Source organism: Cenococcum geophilum (assembly GCF_001692895.1).
Source record: "Cenococcum geophilum 1.58 unplaced genomic scaffold K441scaffold_116, whole genome shotgun sequence".
NCBI classification, from domain to species: domain Eukaryota; kingdom Fungi; phylum Ascomycota; class Dothideomycetes; order Gloniales; family Gloniaceae; genus Cenococcum; species Cenococcum geophilum.
The window spans coordinates 89,311-106,398 of NW_027137674.1; the positions used below are offsets into that span (position 1 = coordinate 89,311).

The 17,088-nt window shown below is 30.8% G+C and overlaps 1 protein-coding gene across 1 annotated transcript; it reads right to left on the reverse strand.

Annotated features, from left to right (window-relative positions):
* Positions 1-11,743: 11,743 nt before the first annotated feature.
* Positions 11,744-11,995, reverse strand: K441DRAFT_598256 (uncharacterized protein; the record flags this gene model as incomplete). Its single annotated transcript, XM_067645100.1, has 2 exons — positions 11,744-11,854; positions 11,888-11,995. Coding segments are annotated over 2 exons (219 nt in total), but the record flags the coding sequence as incomplete, so codon positions are not given.
* Between the last annotated feature and the right edge of the window lie 5,093 nt (positions 11,996-17,088).

Consider the following 17,088-nt stretch of genomic DNA (forward strand, 5'->3'; position numbering starts at 1 on the left):
AGATGGGAATGGTTACAACTTTAACAGCAAGCCAAAGGGGAGCCCTGGGCCTTTCCGTACTGTCACTAATCAGAACAAGAGGCTCAAAGGTGTTATGTGTCATAATGGAGACCTACAGACAATGAACACAAATAAAGGATTCTTTCATCTTTGTAAGGAGAGGAAGTAAGACGGGCGAGTGGAGAATTATTCGCGGAATGTGTTGTCAATGTGCTTCGACATGACTTCAGGGGATGATTCCCGGTTTCTTCGATTTCTTCGATATTCCCTCGCATCGGTTTTCATTTTGAACGAGGTTTGTGATAAATTACGGCTTCTTTATAAGGTTAAATAACAAGATAGCCATGGAGTTAGGTAGAGCCCTATTGTATGGTACTAGTGTGTTCGCGAAGAATAGAAACCCCGCCAATGCCGATGTCTATAGTGCTGAATAATAACTAGATTTATATACTAAAATATAACCTAATAGTAAGAGATTTATAATAAAGAAGCTTAATATAGTTAAGTAATAACTCTAAAACCTTTAAGAAATTCGCCTAATACTAAACAAGGGTGTTATACTAGCTACCTTTAAAGAAATTAACTAAAGGCTAAACGGGATTTAGACAGTAATAATAAATACGCTTAAAGAATATTATCCAATATTAAAGCTAAGCCTTTATATATAGTATATATAGTCTATATAATATATAACCCTTATTACTAGCTAAAGGCAATAAAAAGAAAACATATAAAAAGCTAAGGCTTTAAAGATAAGAGATAATATAAAAAATAATAATAATAAACTAGCTAAAGAATACCCTTAAATATAAAGTAAGGAACAACTAGAGTGTTATAGGACACCCCCGTGACACATTATACACGTCTACCTGTTTCTACCAACTTAGCAATTAAAAACCGACTACAAGACCGCAATTTGCCGCAATCTATAGTAATCTAACGGCAATCTACCGTATTCTGCTATATTCCGCTAAGTTCTACTAAATCCTGCTAAGTTCTGCCAGAACCCAAATCCTGCCAAGTTCTACTAGGACCTAAATCCTATTTTACTCCATGTACGTATTAACTAAGCAACTAAGTTAACGATATATACTCTTTCTTCCCGTCTTTTTACCTTCTTTCCTTACGTAACGTTTTAACCTCTTTATACAGTTTATATATATAGCTTAATAATATCTACTTTGCTATATATTGTTAGCGACTTAGTTAATTAAGGCATGAGTACGGCAAGAGGGACGCGCAATAAACAAGGATCTAAAGCTAGAGAAAGGAAAGGAGATAGTGGTAGCTTCGCCCGACGTTATATACAATCCTCTAGTTACGTAACGGCAATTATCTAAAACTATATAAAACTGTCTACGACTGTCCGCTATAGTCTACTGATATCTATTAGCCACAATCCACTAGTTTCTACCAGCGCCGTAACATTACCCGCCCTCTCTGAAAAAGCCTGCCCTTAGGCTTTATACATCTATATTATATCCATAAGGTATTCTTATCTTTATACTTAATAGGCAGCTTATTATCTTTGCTATTTTAGCACTCTATCTACTTATTAAGGTACTTTAGGAGTCTGGGTTTATTAGGGTAATAGCTATAAAACTCCTAAAGCCTATAGGGACTACCTATAAATTTCTATATAGGGTACTAAGTAGGGTCTAGGTTATACCCTTTCTAACTAATATAATATTTTAACGTTCCCCTTATAAGCTTATAGGCTAGTATTTCTTTAATTTCCTATTTGTTATCGCCATTAACTTAAATTGGTAGGGGAGGTTTATTCTTTTATCTAGGTAATAGGTTGTTTACGGCTTTCTATAGTTTATTTAAAGAGAAAATAGAGTAAACCTTAATCGAATCTGGGAGCTTTACTTTATATAAGTTGCCTATCTTCTTAAGAACCTTATACGGTCCTGCTATCTAATAGTTTAGCTTATAGCTAGGTTATTCTATCTTCTAGTTCTTTATTATAACCTAGACTATATCTCCTATAGTAAAGTTAGGCTCTCGCCTATACTTATTCGCCTACTATTATATTAATTTCTAGGCCTTTTCTAGATTTATATAGGTTATCGTCTAGGCTTTTTTTAAGCGCTTAGTGTACTGCCGTGCTTCCTTATAAGATAGTTTTTCGCGTACGGTTTAGGGTCCTTCTAGTCTTTCCTAGTTAAAGCTTATATGGGGTAAGTAGCCTATTTTTAGTTAAATAGGGGCAAATCCTGTAGAGTCGTAGGGTAGAGTCGCTTAGGTATAGTCTATTAGGGGTAGCAGTTTAGCCTAGTTATCTTAAAAGTAGTTAATAAAGGGCTAAAGTCTCTAATCTAAGTATTAATTTATAATTTCCATCTAACTATTTATCTAGGAGTAGTATACTATAGAAAGCTTTAGCTTAATGCCTAAGATCTAGGTAAACTTATTCTAGAAAGCTAATATAAATTACGGCCCGTAATTGGATATAATAGTATTTAGTGGTCCATAGATTTGGTAGACGTAGTAGATATATAATTAGACCGCTTCTTTAGCATTAATATTCTTATAATATAGGATTAAGAACGGGCGCTTACCAAAGCGGTTAACTAGAATTATAATCATATTATATCTGTTATAGTTTATAGGTAGCTTATAAAAGTCTATAAAGATATATTACTAGGGGCATTTTAGTATTAGAAGTAGTTTTAATAGTCCTAGGGTTTTATCTCGTAGGATTATAGATCTATAGTAGCTATCGCTATAACGGAGCCTTGTAGTAGGAACTACGGTGGACTTGTTAGTGGGCTAGGTATATAGGTATTGTAAGTAAGTTAACAACGTAATAATAACTAGTAGAGTGGTTACCCAACAGATTAACTCTAATTATATTCTAAGAATTACTATAAGGAAGGAACTATCTAGGTAGGGACTAAGGGTCCTTAAATACACAACCGTACTCCTAAGAAAGTCGTTGCTCTATCTGCTCTGTCTACTCTATTCACTCTATTATAGATCTCGTAGATCCCATAGATTACACAGATTATATTACGTGACTTTGCTTACTATTCCTTATTATATAGTTCTATGGGTTCTATTCTAGACCGTGCTTATATTAACTAACTAGCTTCCTTTAACTCTTCTCTAAGTAGTTATAATATTATACTTAAAGCGTTCGTAACACCACCTCCCTTCTCTTTATCTTTATCCTTAAAGATACCTAGTATCTCTAAGTTGTTTACTAGAGGTATAATATCTATCTAATTAATTTAGTTAATATTATTGCTTATAATACCTAAAGCACCTTCTTCTTCTTTAACTCTTTATTATGTACGTATAGTCTCTTCTATACTGTTGCTTAGTGAAGTAATACTATCTCCGTGTTCTTGTTATATAAAAGAGGGGTTGGTTTATATTACGTTGGCAAATCCTTTATTTTAACAGCCCTCTTTTTATATAGAGTGCACTAAAGTAAATATTTAATTATCTTGCGATATTTGCTTAATTTCTAATATTAAGTATACGCGTCCTATAACTCTTAATAGTCTCTAAGTTCCCTAAGTAATTTGTTATAAGGTCTTATATTTAATTTGCCGCTATAAAGCTTAATAGTAAGCTATTTTTAGCATTGCTTGCGGTCTAATATGCCTTAGAAGAGTTTGCATATATTTTTAAAGCTTAGCGTCTAGCTTATACCTATCTTTAGCGTTTAAAACATGTCTATAAGAAGGTTCGTTTAAAGGAGTAGAAACTTATTTAATAAGGTTTATAGGAACTTAGTAATAAAAAAACAGATTCTCTTCTAATAGAGAAGGAAATAACTCTAAGTAGTTCGGCAGTCGCTCTTTCTAGGTCCCCCTTAAGTAACTTATTCTTTAGTAATTCTTCTTTATTAATATTACCTAACCTTTTCTTTTTTAATACTCCTATACCTTTCCTATAGCGTTCTTTAGGTTCTCTAGTAGCTCCTAGGTAGTCTCGTTATAGCCTATTTACTTTACTTCGTACTATATTTTATTATCTACGTCCTTATAACTAATAATCTTTAAAACTTACTATTTATTTTCCTCTTGTCCTTTATACGTGTCTGCTTTATAGACTAATAGCTTAATATTCCCGTGTGCTAGCTTTAGTATTATAATATGCTATATAGGGTAGATCTTTATCCTAGCTAGTAGGTTTGGCTTAGGTATAACTAATAAAAATTTCTATATAATTTTAAAAGGTCCTAGTCTAACATAGTCTAACTTTTTACTTAGTTGTTAACTCTTAAAATTTTTATATAGTAGCTATACTTTATCTCCCTCCTTAAGATCTAGTCCCTTAGATCTCTTAGTATTATAGTACCTTTTTATCCTTTACTATACTACCTTAGCTGTTTCCGTAAGGTCTATATAAAGATTTATTAAACTCTTTATTCTTTACTTAGCTATACTATTTATCTTCTTTACTTAATATAGTAATAATAAGGTCCTTAGCTTATATCCGTAATTCGCCTTAAATAGTAATATACCTATTCCTTTTTTTGGTGTTATATTATATATAAACTATATAATTAGTAATAGTAATACCTAATTATTCTATACGTAATTAATATAATGCCTTAGATACTGCTCTAGTGTCTAATTTAATCTTTCTGTTTAACTGTCTGTCTATAAATAATATACGGTAGAAGTTACTGCTTAAACTCCTTACTTTGCTAAGAACACTTCCTAAAATACTGCTATAAATCTTAGATCTCTATCTAATATAATCTTACTTAGTGCTCTATATCTTATAAACACTTCTTTAATATAGATTTTAGCGATATCTTCCGCTAATATTTCTTCTATATATGCTATAAAGTATCCCTACTTTATAAGCTTATCTATTATTACTAAGATCACGTTATAATCTTATCCGGTAATAAGATCTCTTAACTTTAGTAATTTAATAATAAAGTCCTATAATATAACCTCCTATAGTCTCTCTAGTATTTTAATAGGTTATAGCTCTCTATATAGCTTATGCCTTATTGGTTTATTTCTTTAGTAATCTAGATATTCTTTTATAACTTACCTAGCTAGTCCCTAAATTCTATTAATAATATACTTCTCTTAGAGTCTTAATATTAAGCCTATAGCTCCATTATATCCTTAAGTTAGTCCCTTATAAAATAACTTAATAAACTCCTTTATAATAGATCTTAGTATATATATTACTTCTTAATTTTTATATTGCTTTAAGTTTAGATCTTCTACCTATATATCTTAGATTTTTTATATCTAATTACTCTTTAGTAAATTATGGATCTGTTCTTCTTATATTGCTATAATTTTTAGATAATTATATCTAATTAATCTATCTATGTCTTTTTGCAATAAAGCCCCTAATAGCTTTTTATTATTCTATAGTTTAGTTTTTCTACTTAGAGCATCTGCTTATGTATTCTCTATACCCTTAATATACTAAATTTTAAAATAGTATTCTATAAGCATCTCCGCCTATCTAACTTATCTATAATTAAGTTCTTTTATTATTAGAAACCCTATTAGGTTTTTATAATCCGTCTTAACTATAAATAGTTTTTCTATACCTTATAAGAATAATCTCTATTTTTTTAGTACTGTAACTATACTTAATAACTCCTTATTATAGATGTTATAGTTTAGTTCTAGTAGTGTTATCTTTTAACTATAGTATACTATTAGGTGCTATCTATCTTTATATTTCTATAGAAAGCACGCTCCTAGTATATAGTTTAATGCATCCGTTTTAACCACTGTCTTTAACTATAGTTAATAGATTTTAAGAACTAGCTCCTAGGTAAATAACTATTTAATTTTTTTAAACAATTCCTTTTATTCCTCTCCCTATACCTATAGTTCTTCCTTCTTTATTAATCTTATAAGTGGCTTAATATCCTTTAACTATTAAGCTATAAACCTTTTATAGTAGTTACAGAACCCTAAAAATAACCTTAACTATATTATATTTTCTAGTTCTTACCAATTTACTATAGCCTTAATCTTCTTTAGATCTATACTAAGTTGGCTTAGTTTAATAATAAATCTAATAAAATCCGTCTTCCTAGTAAAGAACTTATATTTCTTAATTACTACTAGCATCTGCTTTTCCTATAGTCCCTTTAAGACCTATTTAACATATTCTCTATATTCTTCCTTACTTATTAAGTAGATAATAATATCGTTAAGATATACTATAACAAATTTATTTAAGTGTTCTCTTAATATATTATTAATACGCTTCTAAAACATTGCTAATGCGTTTATAAGCCCGAATTATATAATTAGTAGTTTATATAGTCCTTCCTTTAACCTAAAGGCTGCCTTTTATTTATCGCCTTTCTTAATCCTAATCTAATAGTATACCTATCTTAGATCTATCTTCGTAAAGATTTGCGCATTACTAATCCTATCTTAGATTTTACTAATTAAGGGTAAAGGATACCTATCTTTCCTAGTAATACTATTTAACTGTCTATAGTTAATACATAGCCTAAGTTTTCCATTTTTTTTTAGTACGAATAGTACTAAATATCCCGCTAATAACTATAATAGTCTAATATATCCTTTTTAAAGATTTTCTTAGATAAACTCCTTAAGTGCTTATAACTCTTTTTCTATTAACTTATAGGTTAGGTAAAACCTTAGACTTATTTCTAGTTCTAACTTTATCTTATAATCCTATACTATATACTCTAATAACTTTTTACTTTTTAGTGACCATAGCTTCTTACTATACTTGTGGTATTTCTTTAGTATATAACTTAATCCTTAATTAGTCTTCTTATATATTGCTCTAACTTAGTACTATACTAACTTAGTTTATTATTATACCTTACGTTATTATATATCTCTAATATTAACCTAACCTATAACCTAATTAATTTTTAGATTATATTCCTATAACTAAGGTATTCCTAATACTACTTTATTATTCCCTAATAGTAATATATTAAAAGACATCTTAACTTATCTCCCTTTAATAGTTATCTAAATTAGTCCTGTTTTAAGATTAATAATGCCTCCTCTATAAGCTATTAAATCTCCTAAAATTGTTACTAATAGATAAGAGTACTCCTTTTACCTGTGTAGTAGCCCTATTCTTTTAACTACTGCTAGTAAGATATAATTCCTTATTGCTCTACTATCTACTAATACTTTAAACTACTAATCTTACTATTTAACTCTTAAATTTAGGTGTTATCCTTAAATTCCTTTAAGGGTCTAAGGCTCTATTACTAGCTTCCTCTAGTCTTATAAGCCTCTACTTTTCCCAACTATTAGCTGCTTAATCCTATTATACTTAGCTTATTCTTTAGCCAATGCCTAATTTACTTTTTTTCTTTAATATACTATAGATAGGTATTCTCTAGACATTCCCACTATTATTATCTATCTAAGTATTCTTCCGTAAGGAATCTTCCTAGTTAAAATATTAAATCTCCTTCCTTTTAGACTTCTGCTGGATGCCATCTATATATACACTTAGCATTTTTATACTATTATTTATCTATTATCCAGTATATCCTTATAGGGTATTTCCGATTCTTTTCCTTTAGATTTTTATATATTTTATATATATTATCTATATATATAATCCATAATAGCGTATAGTATACTAGGTGCTTTAGATTAACTCTTAACTTATCTTTATCTTTAAGTTTAAACCTCTATTACACTAATTTAAATATTACAACTTTATTTACAGGTACTAAGACGCGCCTCTTACTTTTTTAGTCCTCTAATCGTTCCTCTAGATCCTTTAATATTATAATTAAGGCTTCCTTAATATAATTTATTGCTTTTTTCGTAATTGGGTGGTCTTAAATAACTTTTTTATCCAACTATATATAGAAATCTTCCCACTTATTATTATATCGTTGCCTATACCACTTTTAGTACAGCTATTAGAGTGTATACGGTCTGTCCGTAAGGAAGTATCTTCTTATTACTACGTTATAACAGCCTTTTATATATTATTCTTTAAACCTAATAGGAATCCCTAAATCCTCTTCTTATTCTAGTTTAGTAAGCCACTTAGCTCTTAGTATGCCTATCTTAGGTCTATTAGTAATTCTTTATATAGGTACTCTATCCCTTATACATCCTAACGTGCTAGATTTCTTATCTAGTTTCTATTCTTACTATAAGGTAATTCTTACTCTAAATTCCTCTATAGTTTCTTTCTTTTCGCGTTTTATAAGTAGATTCTTAAAGTCTTCTTACTTCTTAATCTTAATATTAAACTCTTAATCTTTAGTCTGAATATCTTGTTTAACTAGTAAGTTCTCTAGGTCTATATATCTATCTCTTAATCTAACTACTGTTTATATTACAGATTCTCTAATTTATAGTAAAGCCGCTTACTTCTTGCTTATAGGTGTCCTTATTTATACTCTAAATTCTTAACCCCTTGGATTTTTTAATCCTAAGCTTGCTTCTTTCTTAAGTTGTACTCTAGCCTTAGTCTAACTAGGCTTTACTAGTATTCTTATCTCGTCTTAAGAGTCTTAAATCTCACTTATCTTATTTTAAGAATTTTGTGCTATTAGAAACACTTATCCCAAGCCTATTTATATATTTTTAAACTAAGCTGCTACCCTACTCCATCGGTTTACGTTTATTGTAGGTCCTTAAACATACCTTATCTCTTCTTAAGAATCTTAGTTATCTCTTATCTTGTTTTAAGAATCTTAAGCCTTTAGCCTTTTATCTTTATTAAGTAGTAAGCTAACACTAGCAGTCGTTTGCTTGCTTAATTATCTCTAGATATTACTCCTTCCGTCTTATAAAGCAATAGATGCCGTATCTAACGGTGTTATAATACCCATTACTAAACCTTACTCTATAGCGGTCTTAGTCTCTACTTCTATTACGTTATTAAGGTTTAGATACCCCTAGTTAGTTCCTTTACTATACTTATTACTATTAATTAATAAGTACTCTAACTTTATTATTATTATTACTAATTATTATCTATATATTGCTATAATATCTTAATCTAGCTTATAGAGTTAATCTTATTCTTTATCTAACTCTTTAGTTTCTTTAAGTCCTCTTAACTCTAGCTCTTATAGCTAATAGCTTACACTATACTTAGTGTCTTTATAAATTTAGTATACGTTATTATAATAAAACGTAAAACTTTTAATTAAATACTCTTTTATTCCTTATAGTACACTATTATCTCTCTCTATATATATATTACATACTATTAGTCTAGTTCCCTTTACTACGTAATAACTCTAACTACTTTTATAGTCTTTAGCGAAATAACCCTATTTTCCGCAATTTATATAAGCTCCGTTTTTAAACCATTACTTTTGCTATAGAGTCCGCTTAAATATCTTCCGCTATTAAGATCCTTAGTTTAGCCTATACTTCTTAGTCCTATAATTACTTAATCCTTAACTTTTAGGTTTTTATAGTTGCTTTCCCTATCTCTTATAGGTTTCTTTAGTACCACTTAGGTCTATTAGCTTTACGCTATACCATAGTTTCTAATTTAGCTTTAGTTGTTATATACTCTACGTCTTATATAACTATAGAACTCTATCCTAGCCTCTTTTAGCCTGTTTTCTTTAGAAGATCCTATTATTAATCTTAATCGCTTAATCTATTAATTTTCTTAGGGTATCCGTATCTTTTATTAGAATAATTACATCCTAGACTTTAGCCTTAAGTCCCTATTTATACTATGCTATAAGCGCCTTATTGTTCTATTTAACCTATATAGTAAGTATTTAAAACTATATTATGTACTTAATTACTAAAGTTCGCTATATTAGGTCCTAAAGCTTTTTCTTTATTATAGTTATTGCTTCTAGGTCCCTAAATATCTATATTAATTATTCCGCGAATCCTACTTAGCTAAAAAAACACAAATTATACCTCTTAATTGGTAGTAGTTATTCTGTTAGTCTATATTTCCGTTAAGTAGGGTTTAAACTATTTAAGTGCTTAACCCATTAGGAATAGTCCTGCGTAGGCTATCTAATCTATTATTATAGCTAACTTAGCCCCTTCTTATATAACTTTAAAATGCATTTACGTTAGGAATCCTTTAAGCTTTAATCTCTCCCCTAAGAATTATTTAATTAAAGGTAACTTAACCTTTACTACTCCGATCCCATTAAATCTTTTTTTAAGTATTTAGTTGTTCTTATTTAACCTATTAATAATTTTCTATAACTGCCCAACCGTAACTAGTTGTGAGTTAGTATCTTGTATATTTATATCTCTACTTAACCTTAAAGTAGTTGCTGCCGTTAACGGCGTTATAGTGGCTGCTTTTAGTGGTATATTATTTAACTTATTAAAACTATAACTGTGGTAGTAATTATGTAACGGAGCCTTATAGTAGAAACTACAGTAGACTTATTAATGGGCTAGGTATATAGGTATTATAAGTAAGTTAATAACGTAATAATAACTAGTAGAGTGGTTGCCTAATAGATTAACTTTAATTATATTCTAAGAATTACTATAAGGAAGGAACTATCTAGGTAGGGACTAAGGGTCCTTAAATACACAACTGTACTCCTAAGAAAGTCGTTGCTCTATCTGCTCTGTCTGCTCTATTTACTCTATTGTAGATCTCGCAGATCCTATAGATTATACAGATTACATTACGTGACTCTGCTTACTATTTCTCGTTATATGGTTCTACGGGTTCCATCCTAGACCGTATTTGTATTAACTAACTAGCTTCCTCCAACTCTTCTCCAAGTAGTTATAATATTGTACTTAAAGCGTTCGTAACAATTGCAGTTCCGTATATAACGGTTAATATTTATAACTATTCCAGGCCAGTAATAGCAGTTACTAATAATTTTTATAGGTTTTATTTTTCTAAAGTAGGCTATAGAGACCTAGGTATGGGTTTTGGCAATAAGCCGGGTCCGTAAGTTCTATTTCTTAGCTACTACTAGCTATTCCTAGTGTTTAAATAGTCCGTTTTTAAGGGACTATAGGCTAGTAACGTTCTTTACCTTTTTATAGTACTCTTATAGAGAGGGGGTCGTTTAGTTAGCCTATAGTAGTTTATTAATAAAGTTAAGTTTAGAGGAGTTAATAGGATATATCTTGGCGCCTAAGGAGTCTGTGCTTAGTTCTGCCTATATTTAAGAATTAAGGTATTCTAGTTATAGTAGCGTCTAGGTTTATAATAAGATCTTTATAGCCATCTGGTTATCTAGGTCTTATTTATACCTTATAAGAGCGTCCGCACGGTTTATAGCGCCTAGTCTATATATAATAAAAAAGTTAAACTAAAATAGGGTATCTGCCTAGCGCACTTATTAGGCTATAAGGGCCTTATAATCTAAAACTACCTTAATTAGCTTAGGGGTTCCCTTTAGCTATACACACTAGTGCTAAAAGCTAGAGATAATAGCTAGCATTTCTTTATTATAGATATAGGAGTTTAGCTTGGCATCTATTATAGTCTTTAAATAATATATAATAGGGTACTATTCTCCATCCAGTTACTTCTAGAAAAAAATACCAGCTATTACGCCGTCTAAGGCGTCAGTTTCTAATATTAAGGGCCGTTTTAGGTTAAAATAGGTAAGTAGGGGAGCCGATACTAGCCGTTTTTTAAGCTTATTAAAGGCCTGCCTATATATAGCGTTAAAGTAGAAGGGCTAGTCTTTTCTAGTAAGACAGTTAAGAGGCCAGGCGATCCTGTTGTAGTTCTTAATAAAGTATTAGTAGAAGTTATAAAGACCTAAAAATAATTATACCCCCTTTATAGTCCGTAGAGGTGCCTACTAGTTAATTATAGCCATTTTCTCTAGGTTGGTTTTAATTTTGTTTATACTAATAATAAAACCTAGGTACTTTATACGCTTAACACTAAACTTTAACTTCTTAATATTAACCTAGAAGCTAGCCTCGCGAAGCCGTTATAGGACTTTATAAATATACTCCTTATATTCTAGCTCGTTCTTAAAGTAGATTATAATATTATCTAAATAGGCCGTATAGAAGTTGTTAAGGTAGTTAAAGAGTATATTGTTTATATACCGCTAGTATATAGCTGGTCCATTAGTTAGTCTAAAAGGGAGTACTTTATATTTATATATTCCGTAATAGGTTTAAAATATAATAAAATCCTTAAACCCGGGGTTTATTTTAATTTAGTAGAAGGCCTAGCAGATATTAAGCTTTATAAAGACCTTAGCTCTACTTATTTAGGCTAGAGTTTTATTAAGTAAGGGCAGCGGATAGTGGTCCTTATAGGTTATATTATTTAGCTTATAGTAGTTAATATAGAAATAGAGTCCTCTATTTAGCTTTTTAATAAAGAAAATAGGTAAAGTAAAAGGGGCTTAGCTAGGCTCAATAAAGCCCTTATTTAGGTTATTAATAAGATACTACTTTATGGCCTATAATTTAGTAATAGACTGCTTATAGAGGGGGCTAAAGCTAAGGATATTTTCCTTGCCCTACTTAATCTTAATCTTATAGTTATAGGGTTAATAAGGTGGAAGTATATTAGACGCTACTTTAGAGAATATATCCTTAAATTTCTAGTATTAATAGGGCAGCTTTTATTCTACTAGTTCCTTATCTATAAGCTCGCTTTCTTATCCGCTAAGCTTACCTTTCTTTTCCTTAATTATTTAATTAATTTTATATAAGCTAGTTGTAAAGGTAACGGTATTAGGCTAAACTAAGTTCTGGTAGAATTCTATAGCACTAATATAGTAAATATTAACTAGTGGGAGGTCCGCTGATTTCTTTACGGATATCTGTTAAGTTGTATTTTGCGGTATAAGGTTTATAGCCTTCCTTAGCTTACGTTCTATTTTCTATAAGTTATCTTTCCTATCTATTAGTTTCGTATAGCGTCTAATATTCCTAGCTTTCCTTTATAGCTATATAGGGCCTAAGTCCTCTATAGTTAACTTAGCTAGGTCACTACTAGCTTCCTAGGTCTTTAGTACAAGTGGCGTAGTATAGCTAGTTTAGGGGCGGTATAGTATACAGATCCGTTACGGGTTAAGCTATATATCTTTCTTAAAGGCCTAGTCCCTACGTATAGCATCTGCCTAGTAAATAGTATTAATCTAAGGCCGTATAAGGTTTTCCATTATAATACTAATTTCTTTTATAAAAAAAGGGGTTAAGGGTAGGGTTTCGGGCTAGATAAGCCGCCTCCTCCGTACGTTAAGCTATAAGCCTAAATAGGCTAGCTATTTTCTTCTTAAGATTATATTATAGCTTTCCAGGTCCGTAATAAGGAAGGGGATATTATACTACCTTTATCTATTAATACGAAGGTAAATCCACAAGATAGTTGTAATAGGTAGCCTTATTTGCCCGTTATACCCATAAATAGGAATTAGTTTAGGTAGTTCTTTAGTAAGTGCATTTAAAAAGTTAGCTAACTTTATGGTATATTAGGTGTCTATTAAGGTAAAGTTATTTACTCTAGAGTTAGCTAAAGCAGAGGTTAAAACTTAATATCTATTATAAAATAAAGTATAAGGGATAGTGCAGCTTCTTTTACTAACTAGCCGACCTAGATTAACATATAATATATTAATCCCTTTTAACCCTAAAGGAGAGTCTTCCTCTAAGGTTCCTTTTTTTCTAACTTTACGCTATCCTCCTAGATTAATAGGACCTTATCCACTTTTATGTTTATTAGGCAATTCTTTATATAGTAGCCTTTCTAACTATAAAAGAAGCAAGCTCCTTAATTACTAAGGGCCTATATATAGAGGTTGCTATATATAGGCCGAGTATTTACTAGACCTATAGTAGGACTAGCTATATAGCTAGCTGCTAAATTGGCGGCGGGCTATATAGGTAGTACTATAGGGGTTACCGATTGTGCTAGGACATTATAGGCCATTTTAGTATTGCTTATAGTCTAATTTAAAGGGTTTCTAGCCTTATACCATTTAGCGCGTACCTTAATTTAGCGGAGGCCTTAGTTAATAGCTAAGCACTAGTCCGTAAGTTCCTTTAGCGTCTATATAGTAGTAAAAACTAGTAATATAGCTTATTATAGGTTTAGAGTAAGCTTGTTAAATAGGCCTAGTATTAAATCTTTTTAGGGAATTTAAGCCTAGCTAGCTAGGTCTAAAAAGCAGGTCTAAAAAGCCGAGAAGGTCTCTATCGTTTTTATATTTAGGCTTTTATTATTAAGTTAGGCGTTTTATACTTTAAAGGGGTCCTTATAAATAGAAAATAGGTAAATAATTATCTCTTCTTTAGAGAGGAAGGGATCTGCTAAGTCCTGTATATATTATAGACGTAGGTACGTTTATACGTCCCTACCGGTACGGCTAAAAACATAGGCCATTTTAGCCTAAGTAGTAGGGAAGTAGTCCGTATTAACTTTAAGCTTATTCTATAATTAAAGCTTCTAATTATTAAATATAGGGTTAGTTCCGTCTATAAGCAATAGGGGGTCCGCAACCTTTACGGACCGCGATAATGCTAATACTATATATTAGGCTAGGGTTTTAAAAACTATAGCAAGTCTCTAGGTGTCTAATAACTCTTCGCTAGGTATAGGGTTTTTTTTAGCTTTAAGCAGTTCTTAAAGTTATTTAATTTCGGCATTAGCTGCTATAAGCTCCTCCTAGAAGTTTAAGTTAGTTACTATTTTACCATTAGAGGTATTTAAGGGTTCTATAGCTGCTTTACCAGCTACTATATTTCTTAGCATAGTGGTATAATTATTAGGGTAACTTTTAGTAGGATTCTATAGGGGTTCTAGTCTGTGCTTATTCTATAGGTCTTATTATTCTTTTCTGTTCTTTAAGTTCTAGTAATAGTCTTTAGGTCTACTTCTATATTCCGTTCTTATTTATGGTCCTATAGATATATTTAAGTTCCTTCTTAGGAAAAAAGGGTGGTTTGAGCTTTAAATAATATTAGTAACTTAGTTAATTAAGGTATAAGTACGGCAAGAGAGACGCGCAAGCCTATATAATTGGTAGTCTATAAATAAGGATCTAAAGCTAGAGAAAGGAAAGGAGACGGGGGCAGCTTCACTCGACGTTATATACAATCCTTTAGTCACGTCACGGCAATTGTCTAAAACTGTGTAAAACTGTCTACGACTGTCCGCTATAGTCTACCAATATCTATTAGCCATAGTCTACCAATATCTATCAGCCATAGTCTACCAATATCTATCAGCCATAATCCACCAGTTTCTGCCAGCGCCATAATATATATTATCGCCCCTTATACTTACTCCGTAATATAGAGATAGTCTATAAATAAATAAATAATTAACTTAAACCTCCTATATAATAAGGGTCTTTGGACTATAATAAAATAATAAAAATAAAAAGTAGAAAACTTATAATAAAGCCTTAGAGTAGATACTACGGTAGACTTACTAATGGACTAGGTATATAGGTAAAGATAATAATAAGTTCTAACTATAGAGTAGGTACCTAATAGATTAACTTTAATTATATTCTAAGATCTACTATAAAGAGAGGACTATATAATAAAGCCTTATAGTAGTAGACTTATTAATAGGCTAGGTATATAGATAGAATAAGGCAATAAGCTTTACTGTAGAGTAAATATTAGGTAAACCCTAAGTAGATAGTTATATAGCTGTAAGGTATAGGCGACCTAGAGATAACCTAGGGGTAACTTGCCTATAAGGCATATACGCTATATATATTTAAGGAAACCCCTTTCTTATCTTATATACAGACTCCTCCTTTTCCTTAAAGAATTTGTATATCTATATAATATACCCTATTATTCTATTAATTAGACTCCTTATCTATATCCTTACTTTATATTTAAATCCTTACTAATCCCCTTAGGAGGATAGCCGGTTTAATTTTTCTATAATGCCTCTAAAAAGAAAACCGACGCCTATACTCAATAGTAATACGCTAGCGATATAACTGTAAAACGCCTTAGGATTTAGTGTAGACAAAACTACTAGAAGTATACTAGTAGAATTTAAGCTACTTTCTAAACCTTAAAACAATTAGATATCTATAAATACTAAAGACCAGTTTAACTTATATACTTAGGCCTAATAGGAGATTAGCAAGATTATTAATATCTTACTAAATACTACTAATATAAAGGAGCTAGACGAGCTAGCTAAGAAAATAGCTAGATTATAAAGTATTATTAATTTAATAAAGCCCTCTCGTCGCCTCTTTAGCAAAGAGTATAAGTTACGTGGTAAACGCATACGTTAAATAAATCTTAATGCCCTAGTTAAGAAGTTACTATTTAATATTAGCAGTACTACTTAATAGCACTTTAACTAGTAGATTACCGCAGTTAAAAACTAATTTAAGGTTAATAATACTAACTATAACTATAAGCGACGCACGCGCTAGGCTATTAAAGGTCTTATAAAAGAAAAGACTATTACTTAACTAATTTATTACTAGCTAGGTACTAAGAATAAAGGTCCTTTACTATAGGATAAGTTTAAGACTATAATCTAAGAGTATATTAGGAACCCTATAGTAAGACGCTTTAATAATGCTACTATATATTATACGGCATTTATAAAGGAGAACTAGAGGTTTAACGTCTTCTTAGCCCGTATATATAGCTTAGTAGACCGCTTCTTATATACCTCTTTTATTAATCCTAAATAATAGGTAGATTTTTAGTCCTTATACCTCCTAGCCTACCTATAAGCAGAGCTCTTCTGTTAAAACTTTATTAAATAGGTAAGAACTTATAAGGCACATTGCTAGGGTATATAGTAGGGAGTAGGTAAGCCAAGCGTAAGTTACAAGGAGAGTTGGTAGAAGAGAACGATATAGTAATAAGGGTAGGCAATAGCCTAAGTATAGAGAGAGACGAACCGATAAGGAGGGAAGGGCTAAAAGATCCCTTACAGAACTGCTAAGGACCTCTTTGCTAAAATCTGCTATATAAAGTAATTGCTTAACACTATAAAGCTTACAGAAGATTATATAGTTGGTAGTAGTAAACCCACGCGTTTAAAGTGTAGTTATAGTATAGGCTTTATAGAGTTAGTTTTAGGGAATAGAACCTAAACAGGGTAATACTTTCTTAAGTAACCCCTAGGGAGACTACTTAAAAGCTAGACAGCCTAGCGGTCCCCTTAGACGCTAGTACTATATATATAAAT